The 19,519-nt window shown below is 39.8% G+C and overlaps 4 protein-coding genes and 1 pseudogene across 4 annotated transcripts; 2 read left to right on the plus strand and 3 right to left on the minus strand.

Moving 5' to 3' along the window:
• Window positions 1-238: 238 nt before the first annotated feature.
• On the minus strand, window positions 239-4,929 carry CSLD1 (cellulose synthase-like D1). Its single transcript, XM_068462417.2, has 6 exons — window positions 4,086-4,929; window positions 3,217-3,646; window positions 2,659-3,054; window positions 2,116-2,491; window positions 1,551-1,971; window positions 239-1,414 (listed from the first exon to the last, which is right to left on the minus strand). The coding sequence occupies exons 1-6, from the start codon at window positions 4,688-4,690 to the stop codon at window positions 460-462; spliced, it is 3,183 nt and encodes a 1,060-aa protein (XP_068318518.2). The 5' UTR covers window positions 4,691-4,929; the 3' UTR covers window positions 239-459.
• A 1,140-nt stretch (window positions 4,930-6,069) lies between these two features.
• Window positions 6,070-8,942, minus strand: LOC148697244 (putative F-box protein PP2-B12; annotated as a pseudogene).
• Window positions 8,684-9,665, plus strand: LOC137723537 (uncharacterized). Its single transcript, XM_068462738.2, has one exon. The coding sequence runs from the start codon at window positions 8,955-8,957 to the stop codon at window positions 9,486-9,488; it is 534 nt and encodes a 177-aa protein (XP_068318839.2). The 5' UTR covers window positions 8,684-8,954; the 3' UTR covers window positions 9,489-9,665.
• Window positions 9,666-11,437: 1,772 nt separating this feature from the next.
• Window positions 11,438-13,957, plus strand: NMD3 (nonsense-mediated mRNA decay NMD3 family protein). Its single transcript, XM_068461744.2, has 2 exons — window positions 11,438-11,735; window positions 12,216-13,957. The coding sequence occupies exon 2, from the start codon at window positions 12,218-12,220 to the stop codon at window positions 13,781-13,783; it is 1,566 nt and encodes a 521-aa protein (XP_068317845.2). The 5' UTR covers window positions 11,438-11,735; window positions 12,216-12,217; the 3' UTR covers window positions 13,784-13,957.
• Window positions 13,958-14,331: 374 nt separating this feature from the next.
• Window positions 14,332-19,338, minus strand: LOC137723164 (uncharacterized). Its single transcript, XM_088692070.1, has 4 exons — window positions 17,830-19,338; window positions 17,171-17,374; window positions 15,514-15,623; window positions 14,332-14,612 (listed from the first exon to the last, which is right to left on the minus strand). The coding sequence occupies exons 1-4, from the start codon at window positions 19,060-19,062 to the stop codon at window positions 14,603-14,605; spliced, it is 1,557 nt and encodes a 518-aa protein (XP_088548196.1). The 5' UTR covers window positions 19,063-19,338; the 3' UTR covers window positions 14,332-14,602.
• Between the last annotated feature and the right edge of the window lie 181 nt (window positions 19,339-19,519).

Consider the following 19,519-nt stretch of genomic DNA (forward strand, 5'->3'; position numbering starts at 1 on the left):
ATCAACATTAATCCGCGGGGTGTGAATTATTTAGGCCATATATTACTGAGGAGGATAAAAGTAATGCCTGCTAATGACTTTGTCCCTTCCGAAAGAAAAGAAAAGAAAAACACGAATATAAGTAGTAAAGGAGAAGAAAGATGAGAAAAAGAAAGGAAGAATTGAAAATGGTAAGCATGATCTACAGAATAAAACGCAAAAGAACTTGCAGCATAACTGAATTCAGAACGACATAGGATTTTGTCAAGTCGAAACAATATTAACACGTATAGTCTTTGAAACATTTACAGAGATTTGTAGGAACAGTTATCTAACACTGCATAAGCCCTCCATTAGTAGCTGTTCTTATAATTACATTTGCAATGGGTGCCAATGGCATGCCCCCCAAGTTAGAAAGTTTTTTTTCGTACCAAAAAATTCTTGATATTAGTTTGTAATTCCTTGATTGTGTTATTGGTATTAGATCTGCACGTTTCCACCACCGAAATTGGCACCATTTGGAGGATTGATTAATACCCAGAGCAAAGATGTTGTGATTGCAAGCAGCCCTGCCCAGACATAGATGATCGTAGGTATCCTTCCTCTCCTTCCCATCAAGCCTTTCATAAATGGGTACATGTGAACCAGCACCCAAAAACTAAAGAATAGTCCTCCGAGTAGCCTATTCCATTGCGGTATCACTGCGTATAAGGTCCTTGAGATTCCAATCACAACTGCAACAATGTTGACAATTATGATTGTGAGAGGCATTAGGAAGAGACTTGTCCATTTGACAACGTAAAGGTCTGCATAAATGTCTTCTTCGTCCTCAGCAGCAGACTTGGTGGTTAAGGTGAAGCTAATTTCGATCCCAGCTACGACTTTAAGGAGACCCTGGATGACAGCTACAAGGTGAGCACTGGTTCCACCGATGACCCAAAACTGCTCGTTACGCCACCATTCCTCAAGACCGATGCCAGACCATCTGACTTCAAGTAGGGAGAGGAGACAGAGACAGACAGTGATGGTAAGGAGGTAGGAAAGGAAGGCGACATTTAGGCCTGCAACTATGAATTGACCTGTGAAGAGGCAGAGTGCTGGGAGGAAACAGTAAACAACCAGAAAGATTGAGGTGAAGGGATAAATGCCGACATTGAGGTATGCAATACGCTGTAGAAACTTGAGGCGTCGGCATGCAAGAAATGCATTGTTCCTAGAGTAGAAGATTTCCACAGAACCAGTGGCCCATCGGAGTACCTGGTGCAATCTGTCCGTAAGGTTGATAGGTGCTGTGCCACGGAATGCATCACGCTTTGTGAGACAATACACTGACCGCCATCCACGATTGTGCATTCTGTAACCTGTCACAACATCCTCTGTCACAGATCCGTAGATCCAACCTATCCTGTCTCCCCATTCGGTGTTGTCCTCATACCTGTGTGCGCAAGTGCGTATGCATTCACACGCCCGCAAACACCAATGAATTAGTAAATCTATTGACTGAATTGCGGTGTTGACTCGTGCTGTCTAAAAATGTGCTTCTTTTAGCATGATTTTTTAATGTTACTTACCAGCAGGAAATGACAGCAACTGCTTCGGCAACAGTGGGAGCATCGAGTGGCTGACGTGGTTCAAGCAGGGCGCCAGGAGGGCGGCCATTCTTGACAGAGATGTGATCCGCAAGAGGACGTCCTTGAAACTCAGTGACAGCTATGGAATCTGTGAACATTTGTGAATTTCCGAACTTCTTTGGAAGGCCTAAGTCAGGGTGATCTGCTAGAGGTTGTTTTTCTGAGCCCGCTTGGTCTGGATCAGACAGTAACTGTTCCTCCATCTCATGGTAATTTGGAGCTCGGGCCTTGATCGTCCCAAACATTCCTAAATACTCATTTGCCCTCGGCGGGTGGAACCCGTACAGTGCAAAACGCCTGAACATGCACCCAGTTCCAACGTACACTGGGCCTTGGAGACCGTCCAGGGCTCTCATATTTCCTGTGTATTGTTTTACAATTAAATCGAAGAACTTTCATCACTTTCAGTTTCACATTAGCTATCAAATTCAATTAATTAGTCAAAGCGCCCTGATCAAACATTCGTATATGTGTGTGTACATATATATATATATATATAGATTACCATCAAAGAAGACCGTATTATGATTTGCATAACGGTCAGATGGGTCGATCCCTTCAAATCTCTGAGGAAACTGTATGTAGCAAATCCGGTCTCCACCACGGTCCATCATGAAGCACATTCCCTCCCTTATAGCTAGAGAATTATAGATATAATGGTCACAATCCAAATTAAGCATGAATGGACCGTTCGACAATATTGCTGATGCTCGGACCATGGCATTCATGGCTCCTGCCTTCTTGTTGTGGTCGTATCCAGGTCGCTTCTCTCGCGACACATAAACAAACATTGGGATTCGAATGTCCACCCCTGTGAAGTCTAATTTTTTCTCATCCGGAAAACCCATTACAGGATCCATGTCTGGGACCTTACTCATTACCTGTATAAGTTTTGAACGCACTCAAATATGAAACAGATAGAAAAAAAAACGTCTTACAACATTTGAGATTCAAACTTTTCGGACTTGCTTTAGTGCCTCTAGCATTACTCCTTACGACACCACCAACATATTATTAGCTAGTTAATATGTATATACATATCAATCACCTGTAAGATCCCAGCATGGTCTCCCTTTTTATGATCAGCGCAAGGTTCGAGCCACGTCCCTGGCCAGTGTGTTCCGTCAGCCATCCACGTTGCCTTTGTGACATTCGTTGCCTCCTCTTCCACTGGCTCTGCTCCACCTCCACCAGCGCTTCTCTCCTTGGTAAGCTTCCTTTCCTTCATGTTCTCTCTGGAGTTATACATTTCACTTCGTTTGCGGATTACATCAGGAAGACCATTGATCCTAACCTTAAATTCATCATATTCTCTCTTGATCCATCTCCGATCCTTGACAAAATCAGGCCGCTTCTTGTTCTTGGTAGGGTCAACTTTGCTGCTAAAGTAACTGTCTGGATTCCTAGGCTCAATATCGTGTTTTCGGCAAAAGGGGACCCAAACCTGCAGTGCACATGTATATATTCAGACGATGTATAGGTACGTGTATAATTCTTCTAGATCTGAATTTTTTTTACGTTACAGATCAATTGGTTTGTCTAAGTTCATTATAAGTAAGCCAGCTACTTCTTTGACCCAAAAAAAAAAAAAAAAAAAACCAATTACCTCAGCAAAGTTAACAGCCTCAGCCATGGCCTCAAAGGTGAGAATGGCACCACCATCATCTGAAATGTAAGCCGAAAGCTTTTCCACAGGATATTGGGCCGCAAAGATAGAGAGGAGGGTATTGGCAGTCACAAGAGGCGGTTCCTTTTCAGGATCAGCAGTGGAGATAAAGACATCAACACCGGGGAGGTCAGACCGCCCGGTAGGGTTGGTCGCAGAAGGTTGCTCAAACTTGTCATGTAGGGCAGCTAAGTCCGTGGCACGATTTATGGGGTTCAGCTTGGGAAGTATGTCTAAAATCCATGAAAATGCAAACCAAATCTCACAGACTATGGAGATTCCCCATAGCCACATTGCATCCGGGTTTGGATTCCTCACTCGCCATATTATAAAAAAAAACAGTATCACCAAACGGATAACCACTAGTAACCTGCATAATGTATGTATGTTATTGATTAATGCATACAATGATTGAATGGCCTTTTCTTTTCCTTGCCCTTGTGCTTTGATGAAAATCCTTCTTTCACCATATGAACTTGAAACTGTGTGACTTTCTTTTCCTGCTTTTATTTCGTGTCCCAATTTACTCCATTCTATCCAATTGGTGAAGAAAATTTCTAACTTGGTTGTTGTGGAAGTAGAGCCAAAACAAACAAAATGGCAAGTTTCGAGCAAAATGATAGTTCCACATCAGCTAAGTAAACGATTTTCCAACCAGCTTATGGAATGGGTTAACATGGCACGAAACGAAAGCACAAAAAGCCTAATGTAATTGTTAATTAAGAAGCTCACTAGATGTAACTTCTTCTTTTTTAAATCAATAAAATTCTCTCGTACCGCCGAGATTCTAACAAAAAAAAGGTCAGTACCTGTAAGGGCTAAGAATAGCGGGAGGAACTTTAACCTTCCTGGTGAGTGGCTTCCATGGCTTGTCAATAAAATCCTGCATGCTCATTTCTATTTCCGGACCATACTTGTTCTCTTGCTGATCTGACCAATATGCGTTTCCAATCCCATACGTTCCTTTCGACTCAAACAACCAGCGGTTGTGATCAAAGTCCCCAGTTTGGCTTCTCAATAGTATTGATTTGTTATTTGATGATTTCATCACCGACATTCTCCTGTCCATCTTTGCGGCCTCACTGTCGCCACTGCCACCATCACCACCCCCTCGCCTAGTCTCCGCCCCAAACCTTGATGGTCCATATGGCCCTGGACCATCATGCTTGGGATCCGAGGTTGTTCCTGCACCGGACGACCCACCTGGCTGGTTGTCCGGTGTGGGAGGCATCATCACGGTGTAATTGATGTAGTCATTTTCGCCTGAGAACTCCCCGCTCATGTCCAAATCATCGTCCCGGGACAAGCTCATCACACGTCCGCTGGATGTTCGGCGAGCAAACTTGACACCCTTCGGCGCTTGGCCGGGAGATGACGATGTTGATTTCTTTGATGAATTTGATGAGGTTGCCATATCTGTATCTCCCTGATGATGCCTATGTTTTTACTAATGTATTTGTGCTAGAAAGCCCTAATGATCGATTATTCCATGCCTAAATAACTAGAACATGTCATTGCGTGTGTTGCTTGTTACGCACGCAAAGATGAGAATTTGGAATTCCGTGTATAAAAGGAGAGGGAGGAGGTGGAAACATGAAATTCTGGGACTCAGGAGGTGGAGCAATTGGGATCGACGTTGAAAGTTCAATCAGTGGTTGAAGGAGAGGCCAAATATGGTAATGGCTGACAAGTTGAATGGTCCGAAATTGCTTCTCTATTTTTAGGTTTGGCTGCAGCGGATCTCGCTCCTTGTTTCAATCTGTCTCATTCACATTTTATCTTCGTAATGGATATAGATGGACATTGTTTGAGCTTTGTGAATTGGTGGTTGCAGTTTTGTACGCTACACCAGTAATGGTACTGAATGAATGTCAATCAAGCTTGCATGTTGGGTTTAAATAAGATTCAACTATTCAATTTGGTTTTGCATTTAAATAAGTTGCAGCAATTTAATTGAATTTTGTTGTCCCAGCTTGTATATAGTCTTATTTCTCGATTTTAATTGAGAGTTTGTAGTTTTAAATCTTTGCAGCAATATCTATGTTATTACTACCCGTTATTGATTGATTTCACACGCTCTATAATCAGTTCAAAGTTGGCGTGAATTGACATTTAATTTTGTATTTACACACACGTGTCCAGGGACGAAACCGGAGATTTGTATGGATAAAGACATCCTCAAACAACAAAGTCGTAAATTAACAGGCTAAAGAATTTACTAAACAAAATACTTATATATTAATCCAAAAGATTTTTCATACAAAATATTACAGTATACTCGACGTGTACTTTTCATATTTTGAAAGCGTTGCATAGCAACTTCATTACCAATACCATCAAATGTCTCTCTCTATAAAAATAATCATGTTATCATTCATCTATTGATCACCCATCTAATATCTCGATCGATTCTTCAGAAATTTCACGGCTAAGAATGCTTTTTTAGCGTTAGCAATAGCAACTGAAAAAGTTAATGCTAATGTCACAAATAAGTAAACGAGTGATGCACCTTTTTAATAGCACAAGCATGTATATTTTTTACAACAACAAAAATTAAGTGGGGGCATCCAGCCCCCTAGGCCCAAGGTAGCTCCGTCCTTACTTGTGTCATGTTTGTCAGAATGTCATGTGCTTTGTTTATAAGTACTATTTGCTTGATCTAGTATTCGGGATTTTACATTTTAGAGTCTTGATCTGTGCAATTAAGTTTTATTACCTTTTTTATTGTAACACAATTGTAATCCTATATGTATCTCCTTACAAAGAAGAATACAGAGATCTTGATTCCATGTATCATACACCCTTAGGCCTAAGCTCAATGCCTTCCACAATGAGGCCGCTCTTAGGTATGTCACTACTAGTTTCCCTTAAGACTACATTCTGCTGTTGCATTATCTCCTCCTCCATTGAAGAATTCACCCATCTCAATCTCCGTCCACCCGTCTCTTCCACGCCACCGAGCATTTCGAGGCATATCTTCTAGAGGGTCTAGGATCATGGTATGATCCGCTGCAACTTCTCTTTGTTTGTAAACGATATGCAACGTAATCGGCGTTCCATCAAACCCCCATTTGGATTCTTCGGGGAGCTTATAGACAAGGTAAGCTGTATACGTCGTTCGTGGGGACAAATTTTTCGTCTCTATGCATCCCTTGATCTCAAGCCACCATACAAGTTTCAGCTCAGCCACTTGGGAGAACCTGTAATGATCCAGAATGTGTGTGTATATATATACATCAAAACTCAATTTGCATAGTCAAATACTAATTTAATTAAAGTTAAATTAACATGGTGACAGAAGACTACCTGGAGTGAGAATGTAATTTATTCAATTTTTTTTTTGTTTTATGTATGTAAAAAATTCCTTTGCGTTGCTGTTAATTAGCATTGTTTTCTTAGTTGTAGTGTAATTCTGATGTAAACTTATATTACTTCCCTATCACATTTCCTGTTCGTGCGTAGTAGTAACTATACATATATGATTACCACCCAATCCTTTTAAACCACTTACTAGAGGATGAGCAATGCGAAGGCTCTCTTCCAGTCGTCATTATTTGGGGCTAAGCTCAATTCCTTCCACCATGATGACGCTCTTGCAGTTGTAATCACTAGTTTCCGTTAGACTGCACATCTGCATCGACCTTGTGGAGGTCTACCTTCTATTACTTGTACAGTGTCTAGGATCACGCTATGCTCAACCTCAATCGCAACCCCGCCTTGTTCATAATTGATGCATAATGTGATCGGTGTTCTTGCAATCGCTCAATTGTGTCGTGACGAGAGATGATAGACAATAAGCTGCATAGGTTGGTTTTGGGGATAAATTTTTAGTGTCTACGCATCCCTTGATGTCAAGCCACCATACATGTTTCAGTTCAGCCACTTGGTGAAACCTGTGATTGATTCATGTACGCATCCAAATGTCTAATTGTTCTAGGATCGAATTGTTTGGGCCTGAAATCCTGGATTTGGGTCGAGGGAATTAACCCAGAAAGAAGCTACAAAGTTTCGACCCAATGGCAAATTACTCGGCTCAATAATAGTGAGATGCCAATGGCTCAATAAAGTTCTAGGAGAAATAAGATTGTTCAAAGATCATGATGAGATTATGGTTCGATCAAATCCTAAAGGAAGGAGGGTTCTAAGGATCGAGAGAATTTTTTTCATAAGATTTGAAGGATTATGTTTGTTTCCCGGATAGGACTTGAATTCATCACAAAATACGACCTTAGAATCCTAGCTTATGCGAGTTTGACAAAGTCTTGTTTGAAGAAGGATTGGTGAAGATAATTGTAAGTATTGGCAGATAACTCCGAGAAACTACAAAACCCTTACGACTCTACAACTTGGCAATCTTGGGCTTCAACAAATTTTGCTACTATAAATATAAGAGAGTTTGCAACATAGAACAAACTTTTAATCCAACCCACAAATCAATGGTCTACACAAACCCTCTCACATTTTGAGAAAAATATTAATTACATTGTGAGCACGAATACATTTTGATTAGACATATTTGGGTTGACAGACGACTATCATCTGGTTAGACGAAGTTTTCTATAAGCAACCAGTAAGGGAAGGTGACAGCCTAGTTAGACAATGCCTAAGTTGAAGAATTGGTTCGGCATATAAGTCTTGACTGCTTAGTTAAACAGCGAGTTTCTCAAGTTTGATTGGTTAACTATCCCAAGCAACTGAAAGCCCTCTTGCCCCTACCATGTAACATTTTTTGGCAGTCTCCTTTTCTAGTGCAAAGCTCTGTGACAGAAAAAAGATCAACTTCAGCTAGGACATTGTGACGTACAATTCATAGTGGCAGTAATGTAAACACAATAATATTATGCATTCCGAATCTTGTGATCCACAATTGTAGTGTGTTCCTTTTGTACTGAAGTTCTAATCCTCGTTTGCAAAAGAAAAAAAAAAAGAATAGGGAAGAATGCGCATAGGCTGCAGGCGCAGCACAACCTTGTGTGCATTGAGGCTAGCACGCAGGCAAGTCATCTCTAACCGAAAGATTATAGCCCTACAAAAGATTATTTTCAGAAGAACAATGTCAGATCATACTCATATATTATCTTTAACTAAAAGATAATTTATTAGTTTGAAGTTGCTTTAGCCCCGTCAATAATTTATTAGTTTGAAGTTGCTTGAACCCCGTCAATAATTTATTAGTTTGAAGTTGCTTGTATTTAGTTAAGCTATCATTGAATGTTTTCAAATATACTCGTTGAATTTAAATTAATTATTGTAGCACAGAAGCTATGCCCTTAAAAAAGGCTAAGAGGGGGCTACACTTGGCCAACCTGGTGCCCATACTTCATACAATAATAGCTCAACTATATATTGGAGATGATTTTTTTTTTAAAATCAGATCATTTTTAACTTTTGGACCTCTCCATGGGAGATGGGACAATTGGGGCATTTTATCAAGCACAACTCACCGATTCCAACCGAGTCGGACTCAAGACCCACCGTTGCCAAACACAAAAATATCCAGTCGAACCGACATTGGGCCTGACCCGGCTCCCCGGTTCGGTCACATTACGAGTCCACTTAGGTTTCCAATTGTTGTGGGAGCTGACTTTGTCCTGCACCGCTAGAACAAGAACAAACCATAAAGCACCGATTCCCACCGAGTCCGACTCACCACCCTCCAAACACATCAAAAACCCTACATGGCCGATTCAGCTTCTAAAACCCTAGAAGACCAACCTCCGAATCAGTCCTCAAACCCCCAAATGGATACCAAAACCGCAGAAGAAGTAGAAAAGTCCAAGCAAGAAGAATTAGAAAAGTCCAAGCAAGATGAAGTGAAATCGGAGAACGCATCAAAATCAGAAGGGGAAGCGGCGGCGGAGGACGAGGAAGAGGAGGAGGAGGCGGGAGAGTGTGGGTTCTGCTTGTTCATGAAAGGCGGCGGGTGCAAAGAGAGCTTCACGGCGTGGGAAGAATGCATCGAAGAGGCTGAGAAGAACAAGGAGGATATTGTGGAGAAATGCTTCGAGATCACTTCGGTTTTGAAGGAATGTATGATGGCACACTCCGATTACTACGAGCCCATACTCAAGGCCGAGAAGGCTGCCGAGGCAGAGGCTATTAAGGAATTGGAGAAGGAAAAGGCTGCTGAGAGCTCCGAACAACGAAATGCCGCCGCCTCCTCGGAGAATTCCAAGCAGCATTCCGGTTCTAGCGGCAAGCAAGACACATAGCCCGGTCAGGCGAATTGCTGATTGCTAGCATGGTCAGTGATGATATTTTTGTTTTAGTTGCGGCAATAATTAGTGGCAAACTGGCAATTGAGAGACATTACAAATCAAATTTATAAATTGTACTTGATAAAACCAGTAACAATCATATTTTTCGATTTTGTTGTTTGTTCTGTTGAATTTCTTGGTGTTTGTTATGAATGCAATGCTCTGTTTTCGTGCGTATGGATTGTGGAGTATCGTTACTTAGATTAGCTACGCATATGACTTGATATGTTTAGTGATTGATATATAGAACTATCGTATTTCTGATTATTGCTGATCTTACAGCCTCTAGCTGGAGTTGAGAGTTCATGAACGGCTATTACGCATGTGTAGTAGCAGGGTTTAGGGTTTTAGTCATTTTGGTGCCATTAAGCTACTGTTCTGTAAATACCGTCCGCTACAGATATTATTGACTATCAAATGGTTCCCCAAAATGTGGGGTTTTGAGTTATCGAGAATATAATGAAGAGGATCGTGTCTTTCAAAAGTGTATCGTAACTGAGCGTATAGGTATGATGAGTGACATTTACACCGTGAAACAGTTTATGCGGGCAGTGGTTCGCATAGATTTCATCTTGATACTGGGAAAAATTGTCTCAAGTATGAATCTGTGTTATTGTCTAATGAGATGGTGAACACTTGGATCGACTGTTTCGATTGGGGATCATTGCTTCAATGTAAAACATTAGAATCGTGAGACAACATTGAGCATGAAAGAGAAACGTTTATAATGTTAAGTTAAAGCTGAAGGGTGAAGGGATTGGTTGTGGTACTGCTACATCTGTTATCGTAGTGTGCCTGAACATGAATATGATACGTTGTTTGCTTTTGGTTGAGGATGAATGATGAAAATTTAAATGCGTGATGTCGAGGTTGGTGAGATAATATGGTGCTGGCGCTGCACCATAACAATTGCTTATAAATTGGTTTGAAGCTGGTAGATTGGATATGGTTCATCTTCATCGTTACCAGTCCGACTGCTTGATTCATAGCATGTTCATCTCCTATCTGCGTAGCATACTCTTCGTCTGTACGATCTAGTTTTGGGTACATTTGTCAGATCATTAGAAAGTAGAAGCAACGTGGCATCTGGCCAGGTGCCATCCCAAACGAATCAGAATGGTTAAGTTTCTATTAAGGTGGTGGGCATGAATTAAGGGGGAGATAACAGAGGAATCATCCATGACTCTCGGTAGAGTTTGCTCATGTAGAAGCAATCCATCACGGATCGCTAAAATCTAACACCACTTTTGAATGAGAAAATTTAAGATTTTATTTTCTAGAATTTTTGAATTTGTTGTTTAGTTAACCTAAAAGAAAATAAAATTTGTTATTTTTAAACTCTCACTCATAAAAATTGGGAAATGATACCTATTTACATTGAATTTAAACACTTGGAAATTGAAGGTCTCATATTCCAAGTTTTTTTCTAGACGGAAATTCTAAATCTCTATGTATATCAATCCAAACAAGGGAATTGATACATGTCAATTTATAAATTCTGACTTGTGTCAAAATTTCAAGTTTAATTCCCATGTCCAAACATAGTGTAAAGCAACGTATAAATAATATTAAATTTGAATGAAAATTTTATGTTCGTGTAAAAATTGTAAAATCATGATTATCAAGGTTGGGTTATACTATGAGCTAGTTGTATTATTCTTCACTTGTAAATAAGAAATCTTAAATTTGATTATCGTCAAAAATGAATTTCACCAAAGTATTGCAAGTCCATGACATCGGATGTTCAAAAAAAAAGGAAGTTTGGGTTAGATTCCTATTATTTAAGTGGGGTCGTATGATCGAGACACGTTTCCGCAGCCAAGAATTTTAGAAGGCCGGCCCAAGTTGAGTTTTGTTGGGACTCCTTGAACAATAATCCACAAATTAAAATTTAAAAGTAAATAATTGCAAAAGAAGGTTCCGCTGCCGCGACTCGAACCCGGGGAGTCGGTGTTGAGTTTTGTTGAGGCTTCGAGCTAATCGCTTACGTCAGCGATAAAAATCTCTCATTAGGAAAGCCGAAGGCCTACGCGGCTGATATCTGTAGCGGTGTAGCCCTAACCCAACCCAGTTTCGTTCATCTCTCTCTCTCTCTCTCTCTCTCTCTCTCTCTCTCTCTCTCTCTCTCCCCCCCTATCACTCCCGCCGTCGCCTCTCTCTTTAGGGTCTTTCATCGGCAGTTGCTTCATTCATATTCTGCTGGTAAGAGTTTGTTTCCAATGGATTTGTGTTGTTTATTTATTCTCTTTCATTGTTTTCGTTGTCATCTGCCTCTAATGGATTCCATTTCTATTGTTATTTGCAAATTTATACATTCCTTTGATTTATCTTGTATTATGAAATCGTCGTGTTATTTGCAAATTTAGATATTCCTTTGATTTACCGGTTGGAGTTGGATAGAAATTTTCGTGTTAATGATTTTTTTATTTATTTAATTGGATCATAGAGTGGATTAATTTTCCTGAAATCTTTAGTTTTTTGAACTAAATTTAACGCCTCGACTCGTGAGAATAAGAAACAATTTTTATTCTGAATTTTTAAGAATTTTCAGAATTCATAAATGGGTTTGTTTATACTCTGCCTATATATCTGTTAGTGCTAAAAAAAATTTCAAACTTTGCCATGACATAATACTAGCAATCTGGTTCTCATAATTGTTGTTTTTGTGTTTGCGTTCACCAGCAATGGCCGAGGAAGCAATGGCTGAGGACGCAGGTATGTTTATGGTTCATCAGACTGTTGGCAGCGTACTATGTTGCAAATGCGGTATCCCCATGGCACCAAACGCTGCCAATATGTGTGTCAAGTGTCTGCGCTCTGAAGTTGATATTACAGAAGGTCTGCAGAAGCATGTCACCATTGTTCATTGCCCCGAGTGTGAGTGCTACTTGCAGCCTCCAAGAACTTGGATCAAAGCCCAATTGGAGTCGAAGGAGCTGCTGACCTTCTGCGTTAAGAGACTCAAGAACTTGAATAAAGTTCGGTTGGTGCATGCCGAATTCATTTGGACTGAGCCTCACTCCAAGAGGATCAAGGTTAAGTTGAAAGTTCAGAAGGAGGTTCTTAATGGAGCAATACTTGAACAATCATATATTGTTGAGTATGTTCAACAAGAACATATGTGTGAATCCTGTTCAAGGGTTCAGGCAAACCCCGACCAGTGGGTTGCATCTGTGCAACTCCGCCAGCATGTTTCTCACAGGCGCACATTTTTCTATCTGGAACAGCTGATCCTGAAGCACGGTGCTGCTGCTAGTGCTATAAAGATAAAGCAGATGGAACAAGGTATCGACTTCTTTTTCTCAAACCGAAGTCATGGTGTGAAATTTGTGGAATTTGTGGGCAAAGTTGCTCCAGTAAGGAGTCGCAGTGACAAACAGCTTGTTTCCCATGATTCTAAAAGTAACAATTATAATTATAAGCATACATTCTCGGTTGAAATAAGCCCCATTTGCCGTGAAGATTTGATTTGTCTGCCTCCCAAGGTCAGGTCTAGTTTGGGAAATCTCGGTCCTCTTGTGATTTGCACCAAAGTGACCAATAGTATTGCTTTGCTTGATCCGTTCACCCTGAGGCATTGTTTCTTGGATACTGATCAGTATTGGAGGTATTCCTTCAAGTCTCTGCATACAAGCAGGGAGCTGGTGGAGTATATAGTGCTTGATATGGAGATTATTGCCCCTGAAGTTAATGTTGGTGGCTCAAGATATGCTCTAGCTGATGCACAAGTTGCTCGCGTGTCTGATTTTGGGAAGAATGACACTATTTTCAACATAAAAACACATCTTGGCCATATTTTAAGCCCCGGTGATTATGCTCTTGGTTATGACATGTACGGGGCTAACAGCAATGATGATGAACTAGAGAAGTACAGGAGTCTGGTCATTCCAGATGCAATCTTAATAAAGAAGAGCTACGAAGAAAAGCGGCAGAAGAAGCGTGGGAAGCCTCGTCCCTGGAAGCTTAAATCCCTTGGTATGGAGATTGATGATAAAAATAAAACAGATCAAGAAAAGGTGGAGTCGGAGTATGAACAGTTCTTGAAGGATCTGGAGGAGAACCCTGAGATGAGGTTTAACATGTCACTGTACAAGAATGAAGAATACCAACCGTCAGAGATGGCATCTATGACTGATGGGGAAGATGCACCTTCTGTCCCACTTGAAGAGTTGCTTGATGACCTCAAACTTCGTGACTCCGACAATGACGATGTTGAAGATGGGGAAGACGATAGTAGCATGCGGGAGTAAATGGTGGTTTAAACTGAATATTAAGTTCGTCACAGGGTACTTTCTTTAATTTGGTTTTCCTTTAAAATTGTTTTTCGTATGTTTGTTTTCCTGCTTACAACAGTGGCTGTTTGTTGTACGGAAGAGTTGAGTGAACCCTTATTTGGAGCTAAATATGCTTGTTAGTTTTTATTACAGTAGTGAGTAGTAGGATGAATGCACAAGATACTTCTACGCAAAGGCTTTAAAATTTTTGTTGGGACGGTCGCAAACAGCAAAAATTCTATGATACTTTGGAGTATTCGATTCTCCGGAGTAGTATAGAAAATCTCTTTCTTATGCTCCGGAGCATCCATCAATTGTTACGTCGTATGTCGAACTGATGTACAAGTATAAAATCAACTGAAAACTTTCTTGTTTGAAAAAAAGATTTGAAATTAAATGAAAGGGGCTCAAAAGAAGAAAAAGCCCTTTCTCAAAAAGCATAAAACTAAAGCAGCTATTACAAAAAGTGGTAATCTAAACCATGACAATTGACAAAAGATAAAGAAAAATGGAGAGTCCAAGACTGTTCATTTTAACGAAAAATAATATTTTTACACTAAAAAGTTAATCTTTATACTATTTACTTTACTCTTTATTTTGTCTTTATCGTTAAATAAAACTCAAAGTTTTCAAGTTTTTTCATTAGTTTTCCTGAAAAGAAAAAGAGCAGATAGCAGATGACATGGTAGTAGAAGAAAGAAACGCCGCATTTGGTTTCTTTCAAGAAACTGAGACTTGGCATCTGCGCATCTTTCAGGACGGAGAAGAAAGAAACGCCGCATTTGGTATTTACCGCTACATAAGCCTGAGAAAGGATGGAAAATAAGGTAAATGAAAACCCAAAATCACAAGGAATAATGTTCAACTTTTTATATTCTAAAGTAAAAAGACTTAACAATGTGTTTCCAATTGCATAACAAAAGGCTATGGTTTTAAGATTTTACAACTTCTCCAAAACCAACCTCAAACATGAGCTATATGAGGGCATTCACTTCATTCTTGTAAGTTTCGGTTATGCTAGTTCAGTCACCTACCCTACCCTAGCAGACGGTACGCTACTCATTCATCCTCATTGTCTCGACCATATCTTGGTTAACAAATTCATCCTTTACGCTAAATATGCAGTTGAGATAACTGATTCAGTAACGGACCGTTTGAGAACCATTTCACTTATTTTGGTTTTCACTTTTTGTGCTTCAGAATTAATGAAAACCAGAACACCAAAATCGAAATGGGCCCTAAACTTTTGCGTAGGAAATAGAAAACTTTATCATGGCATCGTAAGTGACATTATTATGAAGGACTAACCTCTCCACTAAACACAAATTCAGTTGTTAATGTCTAATGGGGAAGCAAAAGACTTCATAAATGTTTTAAATGCTGCCCATGATTGATGATCCAATAGATTTTATGAATCGCAATGCCTACTTGTTCAAGGGGGTTTTCCTTTTGAGATTTTGATGTCAAGCCATGAGTTAGAAAACACTTAAATTAGGACCCCACTGTGCACCTCAAACATTCATATATAATTTAACAACTAAGATACAAATCCTCAACTTAAGTTCTAATTACTGGACACAACACATGCACACACAAACACACACATGATATATGTACAGTGCCGGTGCAACAAAGTTAACACTAGCAAATTGAATTGTACAATGGTCTCGTGGATGGGACTACTTTTTGAGAAAAAGAGTAAGTACCTGTGGTCTTTCTGCAGTTTGCTCAATATAGCATCCAAATCCATGTGCATTCTTAAACTATCCGAAGAAACGTTCTTTATCAAGTGTTGTATTGCTGAGGCAGCTTGTTCCTGAATGCAAACAAGTAGATTAAGACCAACAGCTATACTTGTTTCCTACAAGTCAATAACTAATGGGGCATTTCAAAAGATAAAAAGAAAAAAGAAAGTCTGGATGGATTTCAAAGTTCAAGAACCAAAGAGTAATAGGGAAAAAAATGTCATAGACAAATGTATGAATGAAGATGTTAAAGAAGGAATATTTGATCAGATTAGGCAGCAAGTTCACAGTAAAGGCAAGAACGAAAGTAATACAAGCAAATAAACATCAAGCATTACTGGCCTAGTAATGTCTCTTCCAAGCATTGCATATCAATCAATGTATTAAAAGCGTGAGGCGTGGGCAAGGCGTCTGAGGGATAGCCCAGTCTAGGAGTGAGGCAAAGCCTCATGGGACCTAAATTTTTTAATATATACAATGAGCGTACATATACATTATATTAAAAGAAAGAAGAAGAAGATTATTAATCAATAATCACCCTGAGCACACACATAAATATATACATATATTATATTATATATATATATATAATAGAGAATGAAAAGCACAATGAGCATACATATAACAATGCACGTAGATAACACACACATCCATTATATAAAAAAATAAAAATCAGAAGAAAAAAAAAAAAAAAAAAAAAGACAGAGAGACGATAGTGCAAGGAAGAGGTATGAGGCAATTAAAACCCTACCCAAAATTTGGGTTTGGCAGTGTGGAGAAAAAAAAAACCCTAAGGCGCGCATAGGCGGCTCCGGCGAAGCCTTCCGCCCACTCCCTCAATACAGAGGTGGCAACCCTCACGCCTAGCCTCAGAGGACGCCTATGCGCGCCCTGAGGCGAGCCTTTTAAAACATTGATATCAATACACAATGGAAGACTGCTCTGAGTGGATAACATTGAAACAGCAACGAAAAGTTCCATATTTTGTTTAGCATGATGCATCATATATGCTTTTCTGTTTATCAGCTAAGCTCCATATACTAGGGTAAATAGCTTCTCGGTTCAGAGTCAACCTTTAGGTTAGGTAGTCAGAAGATAAGAAAAGGAGCAATCGAAAATAAAGTTCTGCCTCTTTGTAGGGTAAACAATGTGATTTAAAAATTGTGGCTCAGGAACCTTTTTAACTAAGAAGGTGTACCTTGGATTAAAATTTGATAAACCAGCAATTCTTATTACTTAATTGAGATTTTCGTACTGTCCCTCCAGGCATCCTCTTACACATTTTCCACCCTTGGGTTTATTACTCTATCCATCTTAATTTTGCTATAGGCTTTGGTTCCATATGCAATTCCTGGCAACCCAAATAGTTCTTAAGGAGGAAAACAAAAGCAAAACTCTAACTGACCAATATGACCACTCAAAACAAAACATGCCAGGGTAAAACGTAAAACATAACTACAACCATGTTCAAATAAGCACAAGGGAACTTGGCCTATCAAAATTGAGTAGAGAGATATAGCAAAGATGAGGCACAATTATGTATAACATTACTGATAAAAACTGAGCAAGTAATCAATCACAAAATAACATAACAGATAGTAAATTCATAAACCCGCACCTTTAATCTTGGAATCGAATGTTGGTCAAGTGCACTAACTAGTGCAGGTACAATCCTCAAATGATGAAGAATCTGCATTGCCTCAATCAGGATTATAGGCAGTTGCATAAAATTAAAAGCTGCACAACAAACTTGAGACTGGGGATCTTGGAATGATTTCAAAATAATGGTCGTAACTTGTTCCAAATAATTTTTCATCAGTACCTGCACTAAAGGAATGGATTGAGACATATTGATGATTTAAAGGATCGCATATAATGAGGAAATAACTGGTACTGGATACCTGAGTTACTAACCACGTGCTAAGTTTACTAACACAAGCTTGTGCACTATAAATAGCTCAGGCTAACAGGAGATAATCTAGCTTTATCATTAACAAACCTTAAACCCCAGTCCCAGGACAAATGCACAAATGCACAAACCAGAAAATGTATATGGTGTGTATATCATTCCTTCGTCTTTTATTGATACCGACATACAATGTTAGTTGACTGAACCATATAAAAAAACAAGTTATGGTTTTTAAGACTGGTTGGTAACTCAGGTAAACCAACTAACCATCATACTTAGATGATCTGCAGTACAGTACCGTATCACATAAATATTTCTGAATACCAGTAGGCAAAAATCAAGCAATCAACTAGTCATAGAACTATTACCATCTCCTCTGAGCACTCCTTTGCAATCACCGCTAGCATAGAAATTCCTGCGTGGCGCTTCTTCCAATCGGAAGCATCCATGTACTCCAAGAACAACTCAAAAGCTATGGGGGTCATTGTCTTTTCACCTAAGGCAGTTGATATTTTTGTCAGGTATGCAATTCCAAGATCTATCTTCCCAGCATTCTCAGCCTGCTCGCTTTCCGTGTTGTAACATGCATAGTCATCATTTATACAGAGAAGCAGTTTCATTGGGACTGCCAGCAGTTTAACCAAAGTCTGATGTGGTAGTCCCCTCATTGTAAGTGCCAAATCGCTTGCTTCTACTACGGTCAGCAAGAATTTGTGAACAAACACTTTGGTTCCCTCTGTCACTTGTTCACTGTCTACTATCTTAAGCATATCAAGTACTAGTTCATTAAGGTATGGCTTCAAGAGTTGTGGCTCTTCCATTACCAACATTATTAACTCCTTGAGAGCCCCGCGAGCATAGTCTTCTTTCAAGTGACTTAACAAATTAAACAGTGCAACCATCATCCCTCTCAAAAGGTCATGAAACCAATTCCGCCCTAATGAATTTGAAAACAAATGAATCAAACTAACCACAGCACCAAATGTGGCAACCTGAATATCAGCATTTTCCGAATTCAACATACGCAAAAATGCCGAGTGGGTAGGTTCAATGCTAGGAGCTAACGTTTCACAAATAACCGGACGATGCACTTTTGGGAAAAAAGCACACACCCACAAAGCAGAAAGCTGAAACCTTTCGGAGTCCGACTGAAAAGACATCAACAAATAGTCAATGAGCTCCGGCCACTTATCGCCAGTCCTAGAAATCTCCACTGCCATTTCAGATGCAATGAGACAGAGAATCCTCAAAATGGGCAATGAGCCCTCTTCTTGAAGGCGAACAAGAAATAAATTTTTAAGGTTAATTTGAGCATTCAAAGACAACTTGGGCCAAAGGTCACCGAGCACAAACCGGAGAACGAGCGCAGACCTGGTGCGAATCTCTGCGGAAGGCCCGTTCCTAATCACAAAGAAAACCTTGATGAAAAGCAAATCCGGGAAGTGCTTTCTGCAACAATGTAGAAGGCTATAGGCCTGAGATTTTTGGGGCTCTTGAGGGCTGAAGAGATGAGAAAGGAGCGTCTCCATTGGCAGCACATCGTTCGAACTCAGAGTTGCGTAGGCTTGTATTTGCAATTGCTGAGAAAATACCGGCTCCATAGCCGTTCTTTGATGAATTGGGTTTTCAGGAATCGTCAATTCGAATGTGGTTTTCGGAGGAAACTAGAGGATTCGATCGAGAAACCAAAAGTTGGGGGTTGACGGTTCGGTTTACTGATGAATAAATGAGTTTTGGGTTGTGAGACTTGAGACACAAGAAAGGTAGAACCAGACCAAAATTTGGGATGGCACAAGGAAGATTGTGAGACAAACAAAGCTCTGCGGTCTGCACTGCCCAATGCAAGCTTTTACATTTTTCTTATCGGGAAAAAGGAAATTGTAATGTATAACGAAATAGTTGAATTTTCCAATTACACGGTAAATATGCCTTCTGAGCCGGAAATTTTGAGTTCGTTTCTTATTGGGCCAGAAAAAGTTAGAAACTGATAAGGATGAGTTTAATAATTGGGTGCAAGTGCAACGAATCTAACTCTTATAAAGTATAGTTACGTACTAC

The sequence above is a fragment of the Pyrus communis genome, chromosome 4 (genome assembly GCF_041283825.1).
Source record: "Pyrus communis isolate YQ-2024b chromosome 4, ASM4128382v1, whole genome shotgun sequence".
NCBI lineage: Eukaryota > Viridiplantae > Streptophyta > Magnoliopsida > Rosales > Rosaceae > Pyrus > Pyrus communis.